This window comes from Lepisosteus platostomus, chromosome 3, assembly GCF_059453375.1.
Source record: "Lepisosteus platostomus isolate fLepPlt1 chromosome 3, fLepPlt1.hap1, whole genome shotgun sequence".
Taxonomy (NCBI): Eukaryota; Metazoa; Chordata; class Actinopteri; order Semionotiformes; family Lepisosteidae; genus Lepisosteus; species Lepisosteus platostomus.
The window spans coordinates 24,932,004-24,952,802 of NC_142613.1; the positions used below are offsets into that span (position 1 = coordinate 24,932,004).

The window sequence follows — 20,799 nt, forward strand, 5'->3', positions numbered from 1 at the left end:
CAGTTAAGATGAAGGAAGTTTTGAGTCATCCAAATTTTTATGTCAGAGATGCAATTACAGTGCCTTGCGAAAGTATTCGGCCCCCTTGAACTTTTCAACCTTTTGCCACATTTCAGGCTTCAAACATAAAGATATAAATTTTTTATTTTATGTGAAGAATCACCAACAAGTGGGACACAATTGTGAAGTGGAACGAAATCTATTGGATTTTTGAAACTTTTTTAACTAATAAAAAAATGAAAAGTGGGGCGTGCAAAATTATTCGGCCCCCTTGCGTTAATACTTTGTAGAGCCACCTTTTGCTGCGATTACAGCTGCAAGTCGCTTGGGGTATGTCTCTATCAGTTTTGCACATCGAGAGACTGAAATTCTTGCCCATTCTTCCTTGCAAAACAGCTCGAGCTCAGTGAGGTTGGATGGAGAGCGTTTGTGAACAGCAGTTTTCAGCTCTTTCCACAGATTCTCGATTGGATTCAGGTCTGGACTTTGACTTGGCCATTCAAACACCTGGATACGTTTATTTGTGAACCATTCCTTTGTAGATTTTGCTGTATGTTTGGGATCATTGTCTTGTTGGAAGATAAATCTCCGTCCCAGTTTCAGGTCTTTTGCAGACTCCAACAGGTTTTCATCCAGAATGGTCCTGTATTTGGCTGCATCCATCTTCCCCTCAATTTTAACCATCTTCCCTGTCCCTGCTGAAGAAAAGCAGGCCCAAACCATGATGCTGCCACCACCATGTTTGACAGTGGGGATGGTGTGTTGAGGGTGATGAGCTGTGTTGCTTTTACGCCAAACATATCGTTTTGCATTGTGGCCAAAAAGTTCGATTTTGGTTTCATCTGACCAGAGCACCTTCTTCCACATGTTTGGGGTGTCTCCCAGGTGGCTTGTGGCAAACTTTAGACGAGACTTTTTATGGATATCTTTGAGAAATGGCTTTCTTCTTGCCACTCTTCCATAAAGGCCAGATTTGTGCAGTGTAAGACTGATTGTTGTCCTATGGACAGACTCTCCCACCTCAGCTGTAGTTCTCTGCAGTTCATCCAGAGTGATCATGGGCCTCTTGGCTGCATCTCTGATCAGTCTTCTCCTTGTCTGAGCTGAAAGTTTAGAGGGACGGCCAGGTCTTGGTAGATTTGCAGTGGTCTGATACTCCTTCCATTTCAAGATGATCGCTTGCACAGTGCTCCTTGGGATGTTTGAAGCTTGGGAAATCTTTTTGTATCCAAATCCGGCTTTAAACTTCTCCACAACAGTATTACGGACCTGCCTGGTGTGTTCCTTGGTCTTCATGATGCTCTCTGCGCTTTCAACAGAACCTTGAGACTATCACAGAGCAGGTGCATTTATACAGAGACTTGATTACACACAGGTGGATTCTATTTATCACCATCAGTCATTTAGGACAACATTGGATCATTCAGAGATCCTCGCTGAACTTCTGGAGTGAGTTTGCTGCACTGAAAGTAAAGGGGCCGAATAATTTTGCACGCCCCACTTTTCATTTTTTTATTAGTTAAAAAAGTTTCAAAAATCCAATAGATTTCATTCCACTTCACAATTGTGTCCCACTTGTTGGTGATTCTTCACATAAAATAAAAAATTTATATCTTTATGTTTGAAGCCTGAAATGTGGCAAAAGGTTGAAAAGTTCAAGGGGGCCGAATACTTTCGCAAGGCACTGTAGATAGAATAGAGACAGCCACATCAGTGTCGGGTTTGGTATGGATGTATATTTGAGTATTGTCTGCGTAAAAACGAAAGCTGAGGCCATGTGATCTTAAAAGCTGACCAAGTGGAAACATGTAAATGCTGAAGAGCAAGGGGCCCAGTATTGAGCCCTGGGGGACACCAGACTTGACAAGACCAATTTCAGACCTGTACCCATTGAGAGAGACAAAGTGACAGCGATCAGTGAGGTAAGACTTAAACCATTTGAGGGCAGTGTCAGAGACTCCAAACACAGTCTCGAGACGAGAAAGTAAGATGTTATGGTCAACAGTGTCAAAGGCAGCACTGAGATCAAGAAGGATGAGTATGGAAAGAGAACCAGAATCAGAAGCTATTAGGAGATCGTTGGTGACTTTGACTAGTGAGGTTTCTGTGCTGTGAAGTTGACGGAAGCCAGATTGGAGGGGTTCGAAAAGGTTGTTTGTCATGAGGTGGTTATGTAACTGAAGTGTGACAGCACGTTCTAGAATTTTAGAGAGAAAGGGTAAGTTGGAGATGGGGCGAAAGTTGTTAAGATTGTCGAGAGCCATGTTAGGCTTCTTTGGCACGGGAGTAATAGCAGCAGTTTTGAGGACCGTTGGTACAATGCCAACAAACATTTACTCTAATGCTGAAGCCATTAACAAGTGTTTACAAAAGTAAACAAGGATTCATGTATTATATTGAGGACAATGGGACAGAGAGAAGAGAAACAGGACTGGAATAAAGTGGTGGGAATGGGATCTAAAATAGATGTGGTGGGTTTCATGCGCGTAACTAGTTTGTTTAGGGATGCTGAGTCAAGAAGAGAGAAGCTGGAGAGACGGGAACCAGAGAAGTTGGATGAGGAGGGAGGAGGTATGGAAATTATATCCGTAGTGGAGAGAATGTGATGCCGGATGTTGTCAATCTTAGAACTAAAGAAATCTAAGAATGTGTTGCAAAGTTGTGATGAGGCAGGTAATGTGGTAGGGCAGTTTGGCTTGAGCAGTCTGTTGATGGTGGAGAAAAGATGTCTGGGATTGTTTTGGTGATTTTCAATGATGTGAGAGAAGTAGGTGGATCTAGCAGACTCTATAGTAACCTTAAAATCAGATAAGTAATCTCTCCAGGCCTGATAATGTACATTTAGGCCGGAAAGATGCCACATACGCTCAAGTTTGCGAGAGGCTGCCTTCATGAATTGCAGATGGTCATTGTACCAGGGGGCAGGGCGAGAGAAGGAGATGGTTCGAGTTTTTAAAGGAGCAAAGGTGTCGAGGGTAGATAAAAGAGCATTGTCAAGTAACTGTATTTTGTCCTCTAGAGGGTCAGAGGAAGAGAAACAGGATAAGGAGGACAGAACAGAATTTGCAAACCTTGGGTGATCAATTGATCGCCAGTTGCGGAAATTTACAGAGTGTGAGGGGGAAGTGTTAGAAACAGGTAATTCCAGATTGAAGAGAATGGCTAAGTGGTCAGAGAGGCCTAGATCAAGGGGAGAGCAGTGGGAGACAAAGGAGTCATTTGCAATAATTAGATCTAAGGTGTGTCCTTTAAGAGTATTACATAAAGAGTAATGTATGACAGATCTGCATTAGAATCACAGATCTTCTTAAATTGTATTAATGATCTAGATTTTGGTATAGTTAGTATATAATCCAACTTTACAGATGTCAAATTAGAGTTTTAGCAAACATTGTAGAAGCTGCAAAGCAAACTGAAAAAGATTCAGATGGAATCTAATACTCCAAAAATATCTGTTGGATGATATTTAATATACATAATTCCAGAAGTGGTACAATCAGGTAGTAATACCAATTAAGCCTCCAATTAGTGGAGGCTAAAATAAATATGAAAATGTTTCAGCACTACAACAGAAAAAGAACCAAGGATTAAGCAAAATACACCTGGGACAATAATTTTATTTTTATGTTAATTCAGTTTTACTACTTTAGGTCTACTAAACACATTAAGGAATCATTCTTGTTCTTCTTTCTGAACCTGATTTGTGATTAAATATATATGACTTTAAAAAATAAAATTAATAAGCATTAATAATTTAACCATGAACAGGTGTCATGTTTTCTTTGTTGGGTAATTAGACACCCAGAAATAAATATTAAAATCCTAATAATTTGTCTTATTTTAAATTCAGTATTTGGAGTTCATAGTCAAAATTTAAAATGAAGAACAATATTAAAAAAAGGCAATTTAAAGCTCAAAGAAAAAAAAATTATACCATATTACAGAAACCGAAAGAATCAAAATTAACAATTTGGAATATGCTGATGAAAAAAACTACATTTATTGCATATGAAGGTATGATGTAAAGAGATTCTTTTCTTAAAAAGCTTCTGTAAAACAAATTGTACAGGCTTACCTCAGATTCTATTTCAAAGCTCTTTGGCTCCTCTTTGTGGTATACTCTGGAATTATGCACTGTGTGATAAAGAATGACACCTTCTCCCTCACTGCATAGTCTGCAATAACAATAATTCAACAATAGTACCCAGTTTTGCTTTTAGTAAAAAAACACTAGTCATGGTGCATAATTATTACATTATAAAAAACAAGGTCTATTTACATGAAAACAAAGTACTGATCATTTTTACATGTCTTGAAAGCTCTTGGTTGTACGGAATTAAGAATTAAAAACTGGGTTGTGTATCAATTTTAAAAATCAGATGTCATTTATCAATACATGTGATAACCTACTTCACATATGATAGGCAATTGATATTCCACAATTTAAAATCGATTAATATATCTAAACATGGTAAATTAGTCTCTAAAATAATCACAAATACGTACATCACAGGGAAAACTGGGTGTGAAATACAGTATAGCTTCAAAAATGATACATAATAATTAATAATAATTGCTTACATTTATATAGCGCTTTTCTGGACATTCCGCTCAAAGCACTTTACAGGTAATGGGGATCCCCTCCACACCCACCAATGTGCAGCATCCACCTGGATAATGTTTGTTTAACACCTATTTCCACCTACCTTTTCTATAGTAGTTGGTAATGACATATGAAACATACCTGACAATACCTTGCCGAAGTAATCGGATTTTAGTTTTTCCCATAAAGTGCAGCTTTAGATCTCGAATGTTTCCATTCTCCCACCTTGTTGGAGCACCATAAACACTGGTTGATTTTTCCTCTGCAAGGATAATCCATAGATTATTTATAAGACAACCCATGACAGATACACCATAGATAAAAATAAACAGTGCAAGTATAATCTATTGATTTGTTGTATTTATATTATTAAAGACTTTAGAGAAACAGTAAAGAAACAAATAACAGCACTGGTGAAACAGGATTAAAATTAGTATACGAGTTAACTGATCATTAGCTTGGAGCAAAAAAATAACATTTTAAATTTTAAAAATGAAATATCAGTATACAATCCCATCAATGAATGCAGTCCGAATCAATTCTTTCTGCCTTTTTTTTAAATAGAATCACCATTTTCTATTTTTGTTCCCACTTAATTTGGAATTATGGTGTTCATCTTAATGCTAGAATCCTAACACTGAGTGGGAAGTATGAGAATTTATGCATGCTTTCCTGCGACATGTCTATCTCAACCATTCATTGTCAGACATGCTACAAGAAACAATTACAGAAGCAATGACTGTGTGGCCAATGGGGAATTTACCACAATCATATAATGACACAACCCAAGCTTAAACAGAAGTTTGAATTACAGGATTCATCTCCAAACTAATGAGTTAACTCATGAGATCTATCTATCTTTATGGTTAAATCACTTGGTACTGAATCACAATCTAATCTACAATGCTGAATGTTTTGCACCAAAAAATCCTATGAACATATAAAAAAAATCACATTTTGGATTTTTTTTAAACAAAAGTAATTCATTTTGGATATCTTACGAAATGCTTAATAGAAATGCTATCAGAAAAGTATAGTAAACTTAACATTCAAGGTTTCTTTTGTCATTGCAAAGCAAATAAATGAAGTGAATTGTCCATACAAGGCATCCAGTGACCAGTACACAGGCCTGTTCCTTCTTACACACATAACCAGTACCTTTGGTAAGCAGAGGAGGAAGGCAGTCATGCAGGAAATCTTTGGCTTTCTGATCCACTGCTGCATCCACTGGTGCAAAATCTACCAGTTTCCTCATTAGGCCTTTCACTTTATCTATGAACTCTTTCCTGCGTACGTCTGCCTGTTGACAAAATGCATGTCAACTAATACATGCAAAACAACTGCCAAAAAAGACAAACTAGCCTCCTCACTAAGCACAAACTTTAATTGTCTGTACCTTGATCTTTTTCTCTTACTTTTGAAAACAAATGAAATTGAAATTTTTTCACTCTGTTTGGATCTTCCAATTGTTTTGAAACTCAGCTCTCTGTTAACAACTCTAATACCATTCAGATGACCAAGAGACATATGAACATTTCTGCAACAAGCCACCCACAAAGTTACATATCATTTTACACATTTCTAGTTTCATAGTGCCTTACAGTACAATGTGTCATGAAAGTCAACTGATCTTCAAATAAAAATCAATCTCACCAGAGAAAAAAATATTTACTGTTTCAGAATGGTACACTAGTACCATCTTTCAGTCTATGCACCTGGGACAGAATTGCAGCAATCCTTGCTATGAATATGGGGCTTTCTGATAATTAATCGATTGTGTACAACAGTAAGAGCACACATCTTTAGACGGATCGTTAAATTGGGTTTTTGGAATTGAATTCATTTTAATGTTTTGGGAGATAGAATTTTGTCATGTTTATATAACCCAATTTATTATATGTTGAATTCATTTCTATAGGGTGTTTCCAATTATTATCTTTGGAGAAAAATCAACTATTTAAACAAAGCTGCATCTCTCTGAAATACCTTGGCTGTAAACTTGTAAATAGAGTGATTATTATGTTGTATGTTTTGTGTTGTAAGTTTTAATAAATATTTGTTTAACCCACTGTGGCTGAATACCCTTTTTGCCAAAGCTGTGCTAGAGAACAAAGAATTCATGTGTCTCTAAACATGCCAAACACTCGGTATATGCTTAGCAAAATCCTTACAAGTTGGAGGTTATGAATATTTAATTTACTTATTTATTAATCTGCTTGGTCAGTTCCTGATTTTCACTATTTTTGCAACCCCCTATTTGTAACAACATCATGTATATTATATTTGTAAATATACAGTATTTGAATAAAACCAAACCTCAGATAAAATAGTAAAGAGGGATGAAATACTTATTGCCATGCATGTTATTAGCAAAACAAATTTAGAGAATGGAATGGTTTAAACGTTATTAAACAGAATTTAAAATATCATACTTATGATCGTTTTAAATCTGCTTCTATATGTGGACCAGTTGATAAACTCTATGATTTAAATGAAAGTGAATGCTGCTCTGTGATTACTATCACCTTTTATGCCTGTGAGACTGATAAGACTAAGACATATCTGATAAGACGTATCAGCTACGGTGATATGAAAAGTACCTCACCAGCATTTTAACTGATTTTAGTTTTTTATACAGTTCAAATACTTTCTACCCTTAATTCTGTATTTATTATGTACTATGAAAACGTTTACCTTCTCAGAGTGTTGCACTCCCATGTAACTGAGATAGTCCAAAGGAAGCCCTTGTCTGAACTCCACATCGTCCTCAACGGCCAACTGCAAGGCAGCTGGAAGAAGCTAATCATAAAATAAAAATAAAATAATAACAATTCAACAACTCAATTAATGTTTACTGTATCCACTGTTATTGTTGGCAACTGGGTGCAGAATTTGAATCTCAAATCTCAAGTGCTAGATGGCATCCCAGTCTTCGTTCTAGCGAGTGAAAAAGGTAGCCTTTTTATATGACTACCAATAAATGGGCAAGAGATTGTTATTCTGGCTGCATAATGCCCTGGGGTCGTAAACAGGGACAGCAAGCCTGGCTTTATCATGTGACTGGCCAATTGACCGCACAGAAGTCACACCACTCACTCTGTCTTAAATCTTGAGATCATAAATCTCTTCGCCTTCAAAATGTCTGAAAGATATATTTTTTCCACCATGAGTCTGTTTTATCTCTGTTGAAGACATGCTTTAGTCTATATCCCTTCTCGTTGACAAGCTTCTTCAACTTTTCGGGAAGCACTTCTGCGGCCACGTGATCAGTTGATAACTCCTCCCTTATTAATTCAAAGTTGTGGAGGAAGAGCATTCCTTTAAATTACATTTATTTTTATCCTTTATAACAAAAGTGTAATGACATATAATTGAAAGTGTTACGTTTAATGGCTTTTGCCACCTTTTTTAGTTAATGCCTTATTGGGAAAAAAAATAAATTTTAAAAATGTAAATAACATTCAAAAGAATAAATATTAAATTATAATATACTGTGGGGTTATTTGTGAACTTCAGCTTTCACAAGTGTTTTAAACACCCAACATGTGCAAATGTTATAACCCTACAGTTATAGCCTTTGATATATTACATGAACAAAAATTGAAACAGCATTAGGAGAACACATCTAAATCCAATGTTTCATGAAGACTGACTGGGTGGTTCAGGATTCCCATGTCAAGTAAAAGATCATGATTACATACATCTAGGGCCACTATTTTGGTTATCTACCTCCCCTTTAAAAATGTATTTACTGCTGTGGTTTCTTAAGACCTAAGACACCATTATTAATTATGATTAATCTGAACAACTAAGCCAGCTCAGAAGCCACTTTAGGGGTAAATCCACTTAATTGAGGTGTTAACAGAATAACTATGTCTTTTCAAAACAAAGTTTTTTGGAACACCTTTGTTTCAATTAATTTTACACTTTCAACATCAGGCAACCACTACATGTGCTAAAGTTTATTATAAGTTTAAAACAAAAAAGGGTAAAAGCAGATTTTTAAAGCAACATTGCAAAACTACTTCATACTTTTTAAATTGTTTTTGATGTTAATGAACACAGATATGATGCAGATAGCTTAAACAAAAACAAACAAGAAATAAACAAAAAATCAGCCTGAATAAACATTGCTAGTTAGAAATTTGTCTCAATAAATTACAATTTGCTGTAATCACCTCCATAGTTAAGATCTCCCACACTCAGTACCTAAATTGCCTAAAAGTACCTAAAAGTATAAAATAAAAAATAAAAAAGAAAAAAAGAAAAAGAACTGACTTGACAATAGGACGAAAAAGATCAGTTAAACATGGAATGTATTTTATAATGAAGTTAAAATTGTCTTTCAAACTGAAAACTGCCTTAGAACACTTGACCCTGTTTTTTACCTAGTTCTGGGACATCTCCAACATGATGTTTGCATGATGTCTTACTGGTCCAATTTCCTTCCACCACCCTAAGGGATGTACTCTAGGTAAACTGACATCTGCCCACTATATGCAAGCATGAATGTGCTCTGCAATGGACTGCTAATGCAGGATGACATCCTGCAGTGTAGTTCCGGAGCCTGCCAGGGTATAGTTTCCAGAACAATAAACATGGATGCAGTAGTTACTGAAAATGGACAGAAGGAAAAGTAAACTTGCCTTCTCCATGAGGTCTCCCCAGCTGCTTCTCTGGTAGGAGGATATAGTGATATGGAGGGAGTGAGCACTGGGCAGGCAGTCCCCTTGATGAATGAACCCTCGGGGGAAATAGAGCAAGTCCCCTGCCTCTAGCACCACTTCCAAGATTGGCTTACCAATTTCATTCTGACTAAAGTTGGCTTAAAAGAAAAACAGTCATAAGTATTGAGATTTCTCACAGTAATTACAATTCAGATTAAATAATTTAAATAATTCACAATAAAAAGTAAATTTTGATTATATATGGAAACTACGCCATTATAGTCATAATATATAGCATTTTTCAACATTTTCTGTACTGCAGCTTTTGTTTTCAAGGTGAACAAAGTACAGAAATTATTCTTATTTTTTTCTATCCTTCATAACTGTTTCTGAGAACCTCATAATTGGGACTCTGACTCCACGGTTAAAAACCATAGGGATAGATTACATTTTATTTAATTGGACAATCGTCCTTGGAATGACATCTGAACCATCTGAACCTTGAATGACATCTGAACCAAATTTGTTAGGATGCCATCGAAAATTTGAAGCTGTACAACAATAAGCCACAACAATATTTTGAAATTAACTTTGTCAAGAAAGCCATCATGTTTCAAAGTGTACTTGTGTGTTCTTATATCCAGTTCTAAAAAGAATAATGAATTTGCACAAGAAAAGGGCAATGCTCAGTAGATTCATGTGTATCACAAAACAACTACAGCTTTTACTTACATGTCATATTTCTTGTATGGATATATCCATTAATGGACAAGCATTGCCACATCTTTTACAGATTCTACAATAATTCTACAAAAAATAAAATCTTAATCTTTGGTAGACTGAGTTCCGAACAGTATAATGGTAACTGCACACACATCAGGTTAACAAGCTCACAGAGTAGATGTTTCTTAGTCCAAGCTACAGTGTATGACTGAATTCATCACATTCTTCTGCAGATAAATCAGAATCTTTACATTATCTCCTCATGACCCCCATCACATAAAAGGAAACTATAAAGATGCTTTTATAAACCTTTTATACAAAATAACATTCTTAAAATTTTCTTAAATTCATACTTACGGCTGGAGACTTGAGGAAGGACTTCATTTTCAGTCCTGTAAAAAGAGAGAAAATTTGGATATGAGATTTTCACTTATGTATCATTCATTCACAGCTGGACTAATACTTCAGCAGTCCCATGCTTCACAATCTCAGATTTTCTTTAAAAAAGATCAGGGTCATATTTTTGAAAGTCCCCATCTTGGATGCTGCCAAGTAGAGTAGCAAAGTGGCTGGGTCTCTGGCCTCATAACTGGGCTCAGACACTGCTGTTTTACCTTGAGCAAGGTACTTTACCAACTCTTAATGCCTACAGAGGCCAAATAATAGATAAGCTGTTTTCAAATTAAATGCAATGCAACCTGCAGTTAAATATCTCTCTCTGCACCCCAGATGCTACAAAATAAATGGGAGCCTTTCTCGGTATTCTAGAAATGCACCCACAAGTAGGAAAGACATTTCTAACCGAGGTATCTTTTACCTAGAAAACCCAAGTTCCCTAAAAACAAAACAGCAAGCTCTCCCTAGCAAGGTTCAGGTTTTGTTTGGATGATCATGAGTAACTTCCAGTTCCTCTCTTTTCTCTATTCTTTTTGTTTTTCTTTCTGTGCTCTTAAAGTGATCTTACTGTATATGGTGGGTTTCTGTACTGCTGACTGACAATAATTAACCCACAACATACATATATATACCAAGGTAAACTTTACAATGGTTACTATCAAGGTTTATAGAGGTTCAGTTTACTCTTCCAAGTAGGGGTGGGTGGTATAACCAGTATAGACGGATCCTAGACTGAGACAGAGACATGGAGGTTCAGGGAAGACACACAATGAGTTGCAGCCTTGGTCACTGCCATGACAGCCTGCTTGTAAGTTAATGAAGGCAGCAGAGCGGTTCCGGCCAAACAGGAATAACCAAGTAGAGGGTCTTCCCTGCTACTTCCTGAAAGGGCCTAGCATATTTGAATGAAAAGTGAGGTTCCTTGAGCCCAGTTATCCACAAGTGTAAGACTCAGCGATCTGAATTAACCTTGGGATGCTCTCAGAAGAGGTCATGAAATGGGCGCTGCTCTGTAGCGACTGGCGTCTTTGTCCTCTCCTGCTTTTCCTGACTTTTTAGCATTTTATTAGTTTTAATTTTTATGTGCTACTTTTTTTTTTCTTATTTTATTTTCATGTTTCTATGTTTTATTACTTACATCTTTTGTCACCGACAACCATTTATGTTCTGGATGATCAGGAGCAATATGATGAAACTCATCAAGGTATTTGCTTTGCTGGTGCTGTTTTCTACAGATTACCTGGCTCTACCTGTCCATGGCTGGGGCGCATGTGATGCTGGCATCATTGAAATATAGCCAAGAATTCCTTTTAACTTTAAGTTACAAAGATTTCCAATCCTCGGACACATTGTTTGCCAATCTTCCGCAAGACATTCTGTGTTCTACAAAAAACACTAACTTTAATCAGAAAACTAAGCGCAAGCACTGGAGGAGGAGAGGACTGCGACAGAGGCTCTGGCGGAGGAGGAAAAAGCTCCCATTGCCCACCATCATTCTGTCAAACGTGCACTCACTGAGGAGCAACCTAGATGAACTGCATGCTAGCGTGCAGTTCCTGCACAAGTTTCGGGATGCCTCTATTCTAGCTTTTAAGGAAACTTGGCTGGATGAGACCGTGGAAGACGATGTTGTGAAGCCCGAGGGGTTTTCTCTACACCGGCTGGACAGAGATCCTGAAAGCACAGGTAAATATTACGGCGGAAGGGTCTGCTTGATGATAAACAACCGCAGGCGTGAGAACATCACTGTCTGTGAGAGTGTGTGCACGCCTGACATTGAACTGCTCAGTGTTTCTCTGTTCCACTTCTATCTCCCTCGAGAATTTCCGCAGCTTTTTATTACCTGGTCTATATCCACCCTAAAGCAAATGCGGTAGAGCAGTGGTTCTCAAACTTTTTGGACCAAGTACCACCCCTAATCCAACCAAAGCATCCAAGTACCACCTACAAGTCATCATCTCATAGGAACCCCAGAAATTCTCAATGACCAACATGAGCGCGCGTGCACACACTCACACATACATATAATAAATATTATAATAATAAACTTTATTTGATATAGCGCCTTTAAAGGTGGCTTCTCAAAGTGTTTTACAGAAAAACAACATTAACGACAACTAATAGAAAAGCACCATTTCAGTGAGAGGGGTGAGCCTGTTTAGTTGAGCAAAGCAGATGTGAATTAATTTTTCGACCCTTGATACAATACACAACAGAGTCTAACAGATATTAAATCGTCAGGCATTTTCTTGACGGCAAAGGTCTCGCGGTGGATGTTGTAATGCGTACATTAATTTCTAGAGCAACCTCTCTAATTCGTGAAACTACACCGTTATGTCGGCTTGTCATTCCTCTAGCACCGTCTGTACAAACTCAGATGCATTTTATCCAGTCGAGGCCATTCTCTTCGATAAATTCATTCAGAGGCTGAAATATGTGCTCTCCTGTAGTTCCTGTTGGTAGCGGTTTACAGAACAGAAAGTCTTCATGGGACATACCCTCAAACTAATGTAAACGAGCAAATTGGCCAAATCGACTACAGACTCATCTAATTGCGGTGAAAAGCATCTGCTCATCTTAACGCGCTCTATCAGTGTACTTTTGATATAATCCTTCATTCAATGACTGTGTCTTTCAGGGGGAGGGGGGCAGCAGGTCGAGCTGTTTAGCAGCCTTTTATCTACACATAATACGTGTCAGCTCTTTTGCCAACGGTAAATAAGGTTCTTCAAAAATAGTGTAGCTTACCTGCTTTAGCAATCCGCAAGCTTGCATATTTCCGCGTTTCCGTTTTTATTTCCGTATGTATTTAAAGTTTTTATTTCATGCGCATGGGAGCGAAACACAGAGACGCTCGGTGTATTTTTCTCAAATTAGAACAGTTCTTAAATATTTTTATGTTATCACGCTTTCGTGTGCTCACAAGATTACCTACGTTCGTAGCACGTATTTCTATGCATTCCTGTGTTTACAATGTTGGCATTGTTCCAAAATCACGCACATTCTCCTTTCTCCCTATTTGCTGGAGATACAGTAGCTTTTTTTTAATACAATTGGTCACTTGCATCCGTAGCATGCATTCCTATAGAGTGGTATAGAATTACAGAGTATCTCTTGTGTCCACTGAAGTATTAGCGCGCACTGTATCGTAGTACGTAGGCTGCATATTCAACACGTATTAAAATACAAAATATGAAAACCTGTCCCTATTTTTCAGCGCACACGACAGTTCCAGGGTCATTTGACGTACCACCTGGCGGCACTCCATGTACCACTGCCGGTACGCGTACCACAGTTTGAGAACCACTGCGGTAGAGGCTTCCAATATAATTTTCGATGCTACCCAGAAACTGGACACTATATCCCCAGATGCTCCTAAATTTATTTTAGGAGACTTTAACAGCTGCACACTAAATAACAGTCTTTCAACGTATTACCAATACGTGACCTGCCCCACGCGGTTGAATAAAATAATCGATCGTTGTTATGGGACAGTCCCTAATGCCTACTCGTCCCCCACAAGACCTCCACTGGGCAACTCCAACCACAACACTGTGCTTCTCAGGCCGATCTACCAGGCGCTGTTCAAGAGGATCAAACCGGAGACCAGAACAATAAAAGGCCAGGACTCTGTATCAGATTATATTTCTTTCTGCGTCGACTCTACCATCCTTACCAAAACCAAGGCTTTTCCCAATAACAAACCCTGGGTAACAAAAAGCCTTAATCATGTCCTCCTAAAAAAGAAACAAGCTTTTTCTCAAGAGGACACCCAGCACCCAGGTGAAAGGGGAGATCAGTACAAGGTAAAAATAGAAAACACTATGACAACAGGTGACACCAGGATGGCATGGCAGGGCATTAAAAGCATGGCCAATATCCCTCAGAAGAGTAGTGGCAGCACTATAACTCTGTTAAATGGTATGGATGGACAACAGCTGGCCAATGATCTGAATGTGTTTTATACCTGCTTTGAGTTAAATTCTACAACCACCTTAGCTCATAGTGCTTTTCACCCTGTATCTGGAGTGGTTTTCTTTAATATTGACAACGCAGAAGTATGTAGACTTTTTAGGAAAATCAATATTAAGAAAAGTGCAGGTCCAGACAATGTGGGTGGTAGGGTCCTACAATCTTGTGCAGATCAGCTTTGTAATATTTTTAGTTTTCTCTTCCAGATGTCCTTAAACTCACAGATCATTCCCTCTCTGTGGAAGAAATCTATCATTATTCCTATACCTAAAACTGCCAAGCCTTGTGGCCTTAACAGCTACAGGCCCGTAGCCATCACATCTCTCCCAATGAAAACTCTTGAGAGAATAGTGAAGCAACACATCACAAAGATCACACAAGCCCTCATCGACCCCCTGCGGTTTGCATACATGGAAACGAGAGGAGTAGACGATGCAATACATTGTTAAATCTGGTCTATCAACATCTGGACCAACCAGGGACCTTTGTAAGGATTTTATTTGCTGACTTCTCCTCTGCTTTCAATACAACGTTGTTGCTTGCACAGAAACTCTCAAAGCACTTCAATCTGAATGAGAACTTGATAAGGTGGGTGCTGGACTTCCTAACTAACAGGCTATACTTCTGCTCTACCCTCTGCTGTACATTTTGTACACCAATGATTGCATAAGCAAACACACAGATATAGACCTTATTAAGTTTGCTCATGACACAGCTGTGGTCAGTTTATTAAAGTAGGCTGGGCAAACGATTTTTAATTTTTTTATAAAAGAAATAAAAAATGAGATATAATGATGTGTTCTGGCTTAACTTAGACATTGCACGACTTTAAAACCTATAAAAACAGGTTTCGAGAGTTTTGCGCGAAAAATGGGTGATTTTTCTTCCTCGTGATCAGCTCAGAATCTTTGTGTACACTGTAAGGTTTTTACTTCTTAATTAAACGTTTAAAATACACGAATTTCATAAAGACAACACACGTTTCGAAGAGAAAAAATCCCATTCTTCTCTCTTCCTGTTGTGTGAAACTGATCAGCAGGTCTTTTTTTCCCCAATCAGAGGCTCTGAAAATAGCGTACCGCCCACTGCGCTCCGTCAGAGAGGGGCGCGGCACCGAGAGAGGGAGGAGGCGCGGAGCTCAGCAGTACAGAACGAACGTTCTGCTGCCTGGAGCACTTATGGCAGCAATCTCGTCTGCATTTATAACTTAGTTTTTAAAATTAATCAATCAATATGAAGCATCTCTTTTTACTTTTAAGTCGCTTAATTATCATTAAGCACAGCTTTCTCACCACTTAGACTACTTTTTGATACCATCCTTAGACAAAGCAGAAACTTGTTGTTCTGTCTAATGACATTACAAGTGGAAAGATTACAGATTTTAATCGTCTTTAATTTTGTTACGTTATACATTTTAGAAACATTTCATCCATACAAACACCACAAAACTATTCTCGATAGTATTTCTGAATGGTATGTTACACTTAGTTCACTGTTTTAAATACATCTAATTAAGAAAGTAAGGTGTAGCATAAACTATTAGCAATCAATAATATTAAATTTAGCACTGTAATAAGTTGTTGCACTTTCCCCCGCATCTTGTAAAAATATATTTTCATTGTTCAAATACACATTAAATCTGACAATCATATAATAAGTTAAAGACAAAACCAAAGGAAAAATAGGGTTAAATATAATTCAAAATATTTTGCAACAATGTTAACTGTTTAGGAATAATAAAATGTATTAACTAAGGAGTAGGATGGCACAGTTGTTAGTATGCTTTTTGTTTTGTTTCTTTTTCATAAATACAACAGTAGTACCTGATGTCTCAGTGGCTTTCAAAATTAAATTATGCATGCAAACCTGTGAACTAGAAAGATAACTAAGATATCCATCCATTTATAATGGTGGCGAAGTGGTTAGCATTACTATCTTGCAGCACTGGGGTCCTAGGTTCAATTCCTGCCATCCTGTGTGTGTGGTGTTTGCATGTTCTCTCTGGGTTACATGGTTTTTCTCCATTTGTGTGATTTGACTCCCTCTCGCACTCCAAAACATACTGGTAAGTTAACTGGTTTATGGGAAAACTGGCCCTGGTGTGTGTGTGTTTGTGTCTGTCTGTCCTGTGATGGACTGGCGCTATATCCAGGGTGTATTCTGCCTTGTGTCCGTTGCTTACTGGGATAGGCTCCAAATCCTCTGTACTGGATAAAGAGATTAGAAATGGATGGAAGTAAAGGCACGATGTGGATGGAACTATACACAGTGTTAGAAACCCACTATGAAATGGCAGCATCTCACTGAGAATAAAATATTTTATAGTGCTGGCTTAAGGAAACAGCCTTTCCACCTCTCTTGCACATCAGTATCCATACCTAGTTATTTAAACAAATTGCCTCTAATTATAAACATCTTAATATGCTGGCTCTGTGGATCCGCATCAGCTTTGTTTGCCCATTCCTTCAATTCATGTGCATCCAACACACACTTCAATGCTAGTAACTGCACAAAATCTAAAATACAATCCTCATTTCAGTATCTATGTAAACATACAGTCTGTTAACTTCATCATCTTCATCAAAAGTATGCCTAACCCCATTAGGAAGTGTTCTTGTTATCAGTGTATTCCTCAGCTTTCCCAAAATTATCTTCTTCTTACCACCATCTCTAGTCTTTTATCCTGCAATAACTCAGCCAACACTTAAATCTCCAAAAGCTGCTTGTGTTAATTTCTTTAAATCACAAATATCAAGTGTAAATACTGGCCATGTAATACTCTGCATTGTGGAATAATAGTTTATTTTAAAGGGAACTAGATAAACTAAGAGCTAGAGAAATCAAGAAAGGCTTTTTTTTTTTAGAATTAATAAATGCACATCCTTTTCACTGGGGAAATTAAATCCACACTGAACAATCTTCAATATGTTCAGAATATGACAGCGAGAATCCTATCAGGGATGCATTACACCTGTTTTCAAGTCCTTGCACTGGCTTCCTATCAGGTTTCGAGTCAACTTCAAAATCCTCATCCTCATTCAGTACCTACTGTATATGGCTTATTATCTGTCCACTCCCCACCTTTGTCCGTCTGACTCTGGTCTTCTAGCTGTCCTCAAGAACATCTACATTCTGTGGGTGACAGGGTCTTCTCTAGCTGCACCCCAGAGCTCTCAATTTGTATTCCCAGTGATATCAGTCACGTGCCCTGAGTGCATTTAAATCTAACCTCAGAACCTTTCTTTTCAGAAGACTTAGTGTCTGTATCTGCTTCATTTTCTAATTTTGGTAGCACCTCTAACTGCTTGTCTTTCTTATATGTATTTACTTTGTAATCTGTGGTCCTTTTATCTGTTTTTACATCTACTGTATTGCTTTGAGATGCCACTTTTAAAGGTGATATATAAAATAAAAATTTTGATTATTGTTATAGAGAAACATGATCAGATTTTCCCTGGTTCAGAAAAAAAGATCTAAAGTACTGTATACTAGTTTGTCACTCTTCTCGTTCTCTCTTTGCTAAATGGCTTTTCATACTATTCTGATCAATCTAACTGCCTGTTTTCTGTGCTTTCTCTATCCTGCTAGATTTATAATTATTCTTGAAATTTTCTTCTTTTTCTAAAAGGTATTTAGAAAAAACTCATTTCTAAATACCTTTTTTCACTGTTAACATCTTGCAGCAACTCTGCGACAAAATATGCACTTAGCTCAACCTGACAGTTCATCCTGCTACCAACATTGAATAAAAAAATCTTAAGATTTCTATATTTATGTCTTTATTTAGTGGTTTCATGATAGTGACAAAGGCTAAACTTTCTTGGAAAAATGTATTTTATGTGTTGCGGAAAAAACTGACTTGCTCTAACAAAACATGTTTACAAATCCTTTCACCTGGCAATCTACCTGAATGCCCAACTATCTGAGAAGCCCTCCATGAAACCATGGTTGCTATTAATTCATTTAGGGCTCACTGGCAGAATTGCTGTTTTTTATGCATGCTAATTTTCTGATTCCTCACTCTGTTTCATGTTTATAGATAAGACTTTATTGATCGCGAAGGGAAATTGATGTACATGTTCATGCACATGATGAACATGTTTGCATGTTCTTTTGTAACATACACCTTTTTGTGATTTTTTTGTATATCCAAGCAACTGTTCCTGCATCCCTCTTCTGCACTATAGTCATACCTTTTTTTCTGTTTGCTTATTTCAAAGCAACACCTGCTCCATTTTCAAAACTTTTTGCTCATGTGCATTTTTGTATTTTTTACACCTCTAGCACTTTAACGTCCTGAATTTTCATTTGCCTTAATTTGTAGAATGAATTTGAGTTTTAACTTTTCTCTATCTTTTGTTTCTTATCCTACAACTGTTATTATTGATCACCGAATTATTGTACTTGACATGACTTCATTCACCCTTTCCTTAACGTCTATGACAGGCAGAGAGAGTGCTGTTTCTTGTTGCTCATAAATCACTTATTCTATATAAACACAGCGTAACTGCCCTCCGAAAATCCTCTTTTTCTTGTTCATTTTAGAGACCTTGATCGAAACTGATTTTAGATGTCAGAAAGGATTTATTTTCTCTGTATTTCCTACACTGCTTTGTCGAGATTTTAACTTTATATTTAGGCTCAGATTTCAACTAGAAATCGTATAGTAATTAATAGCAGTAAATACTGATGTTTTGCTCCCTCTTACCACAAAAATATATGTTTTGTAGCTGGGATGAACTTTATTTCGTACGCGTAGCTACTGCGATTTGGACACGGAAAAGTTAAAGATGGCGGCAAATCAGGCACCCAGAGAGAGGCGGGGGGGGCGTCTTCTTGCCTCCATAACTAAAATGCCAAATAGGAGTGGCTTAAGCGACATACACAGTCCTGTAACTGACAGTTTGAGGTAGCCTATCGTGTAAATTTCACTTTGTTGCCGATAGGTTAAGCTTTCGAAACTCTGCCCCAAAGTCATGTGACTGATTTTTCACCCTGTTTCGTTGGTTAAACGCAATGATCACAAGCACCACCATGGTAACTGGCATGTGTAGTTTTTAATTCCGTTTGAATTATAACTGTACGTACTGTCTTCATATTTGGCCAGGGCTTTAAAGAGAAGGCGCGCCAAAAAATTTCGCTGCCGTCGTCTCCGCTTTAAAGGTACCCCCGTGCTGGAAGAATTTGACCTCGGAACGTTTGCCCAGCGTAATTAAAGAACACAGAATACCATCATGGGCCCATTCTAAATGATTTTACTAACTGGTGCAACGAGTTGTCCCTAAAGTTCAATGTTTCAAAAACAAAGGTACTGGTTATTGATTTTAGGAAAAATACCACACCCCCTCAACCCACTATAATTGATAGTCAGCCTGTTGAAATTGTCGACGACTATAAGTACTTGGGACTGGTCATTGACAATAACCTAAAATGGGACAAATGTTGTGACACGATCTATAAAAAAGGCCAACAGACTCTTCTTTCTTAGAAAACTCTTTAAGGTGGATAAAACTATTCTTTCTATTTCTACAAATCATTTATTGAAAGTGTCTTGACATACTGCTTCACTTGTTGGTTTGCCAACATAAGTACCTGTAACTGTAATAGGCTGGGTAAATTAATAAATATAAGTGGCAAAATAATCGGGAATAATCAAATCAACTTAAGCATCCTTTACAAACAGAAGGTGACTAAGAAAGCCAAAAGCATCAGGGAGTTTTTGGGATCAGGAACATATCATAATTTTTCCCCATGACAAATAATGGAAATAGTTATTTTCTATTTATGAATAAGGCTTCTATACAAAAGGGTCTCTGGGAACAAATTACATTTGTAAAAAGAGATATGGGTGTAACTATGGTTAACATGGTTGCAAATGGAGCCCATGGTAACAGCAGGAGTAGACTGCTTCTGAGTGATGCTGGTTAATCTTTTTCGGAAAAGTAGAGTTTTTTACTTATTGTAGTTTTTAAAGAGAACAGCAGTTAAGGCTCATACTCTGGTATACTTTAAGATGCAGATGAACACAACTTCAAATGAGCCTTCTCTCATGGCGAACCATTCTTATGTTCTAAGTCATCTACTTAGATCTGAACCTGTATGTTGAAATATTGTGGTAGTGGTTTAAAGTAACTGGGCTGTTTTATTACTGTTAGTACGTTAGTAAGTCATCTTTTAAAAATCATCAAAGATGGTTTATCTATCTGTGCCATTTATAGCAATTATATTATATTTCAACAGGAACTATTAAAGGTTTTGTCACATAAAGCATCTTTAAAAGGGAACTGCAGTCCCAATTTCACAGACCAGTTACAGTATTCAATCTCGGTAACAAAATAAATTAAGCACAAAATTGTGAAATTGTGATGTGGCCCCTTCCTGCTCACTAGTCACTGTCATGACTAATTTAATGAGATGTACGATTGAATAATAATAATT

The 20,799-nt window shown here is 37.4% G+C and overlaps 1 protein-coding gene across 2 annotated transcripts in view; it reads right to left on the bottom strand.

The window, feature by feature from the left end:
- The window catches only part of riox1 (ribosomal oxygenase 1), a 35,665-nt gene that overhangs the window by 2,325 nt on the left and 12,541 nt on the right, over window positions 1–20,799 (bottom strand). For both annotated transcript variants that reach the window (XM_088625104.1, XM_088625105.1), the window contains exons 8-13: window positions 10,351–10,385; window positions 9,250–9,428; window positions 7,298–7,402; window positions 5,762–5,903; window positions 4,745–4,865; window positions 4,076–4,175 (exon numbers count right to left, since the gene is read on the bottom strand). In XM_088625104.1, the coding sequence (XP_088481230.1) occupies window positions 4,076–4,175; window positions 4,745–4,865; window positions 5,762–5,903; window positions 7,298–7,402; window positions 9,250–9,428; window positions 10,351–10,385 (682 nt within the window). The remainder of the gene's footprint in view (window positions 1–4,075; window positions 4,176–4,744; window positions 4,866–5,761; window positions 5,904–7,297; window positions 7,403–9,249; window positions 9,429–10,350; window positions 10,386–20,799) is intronic.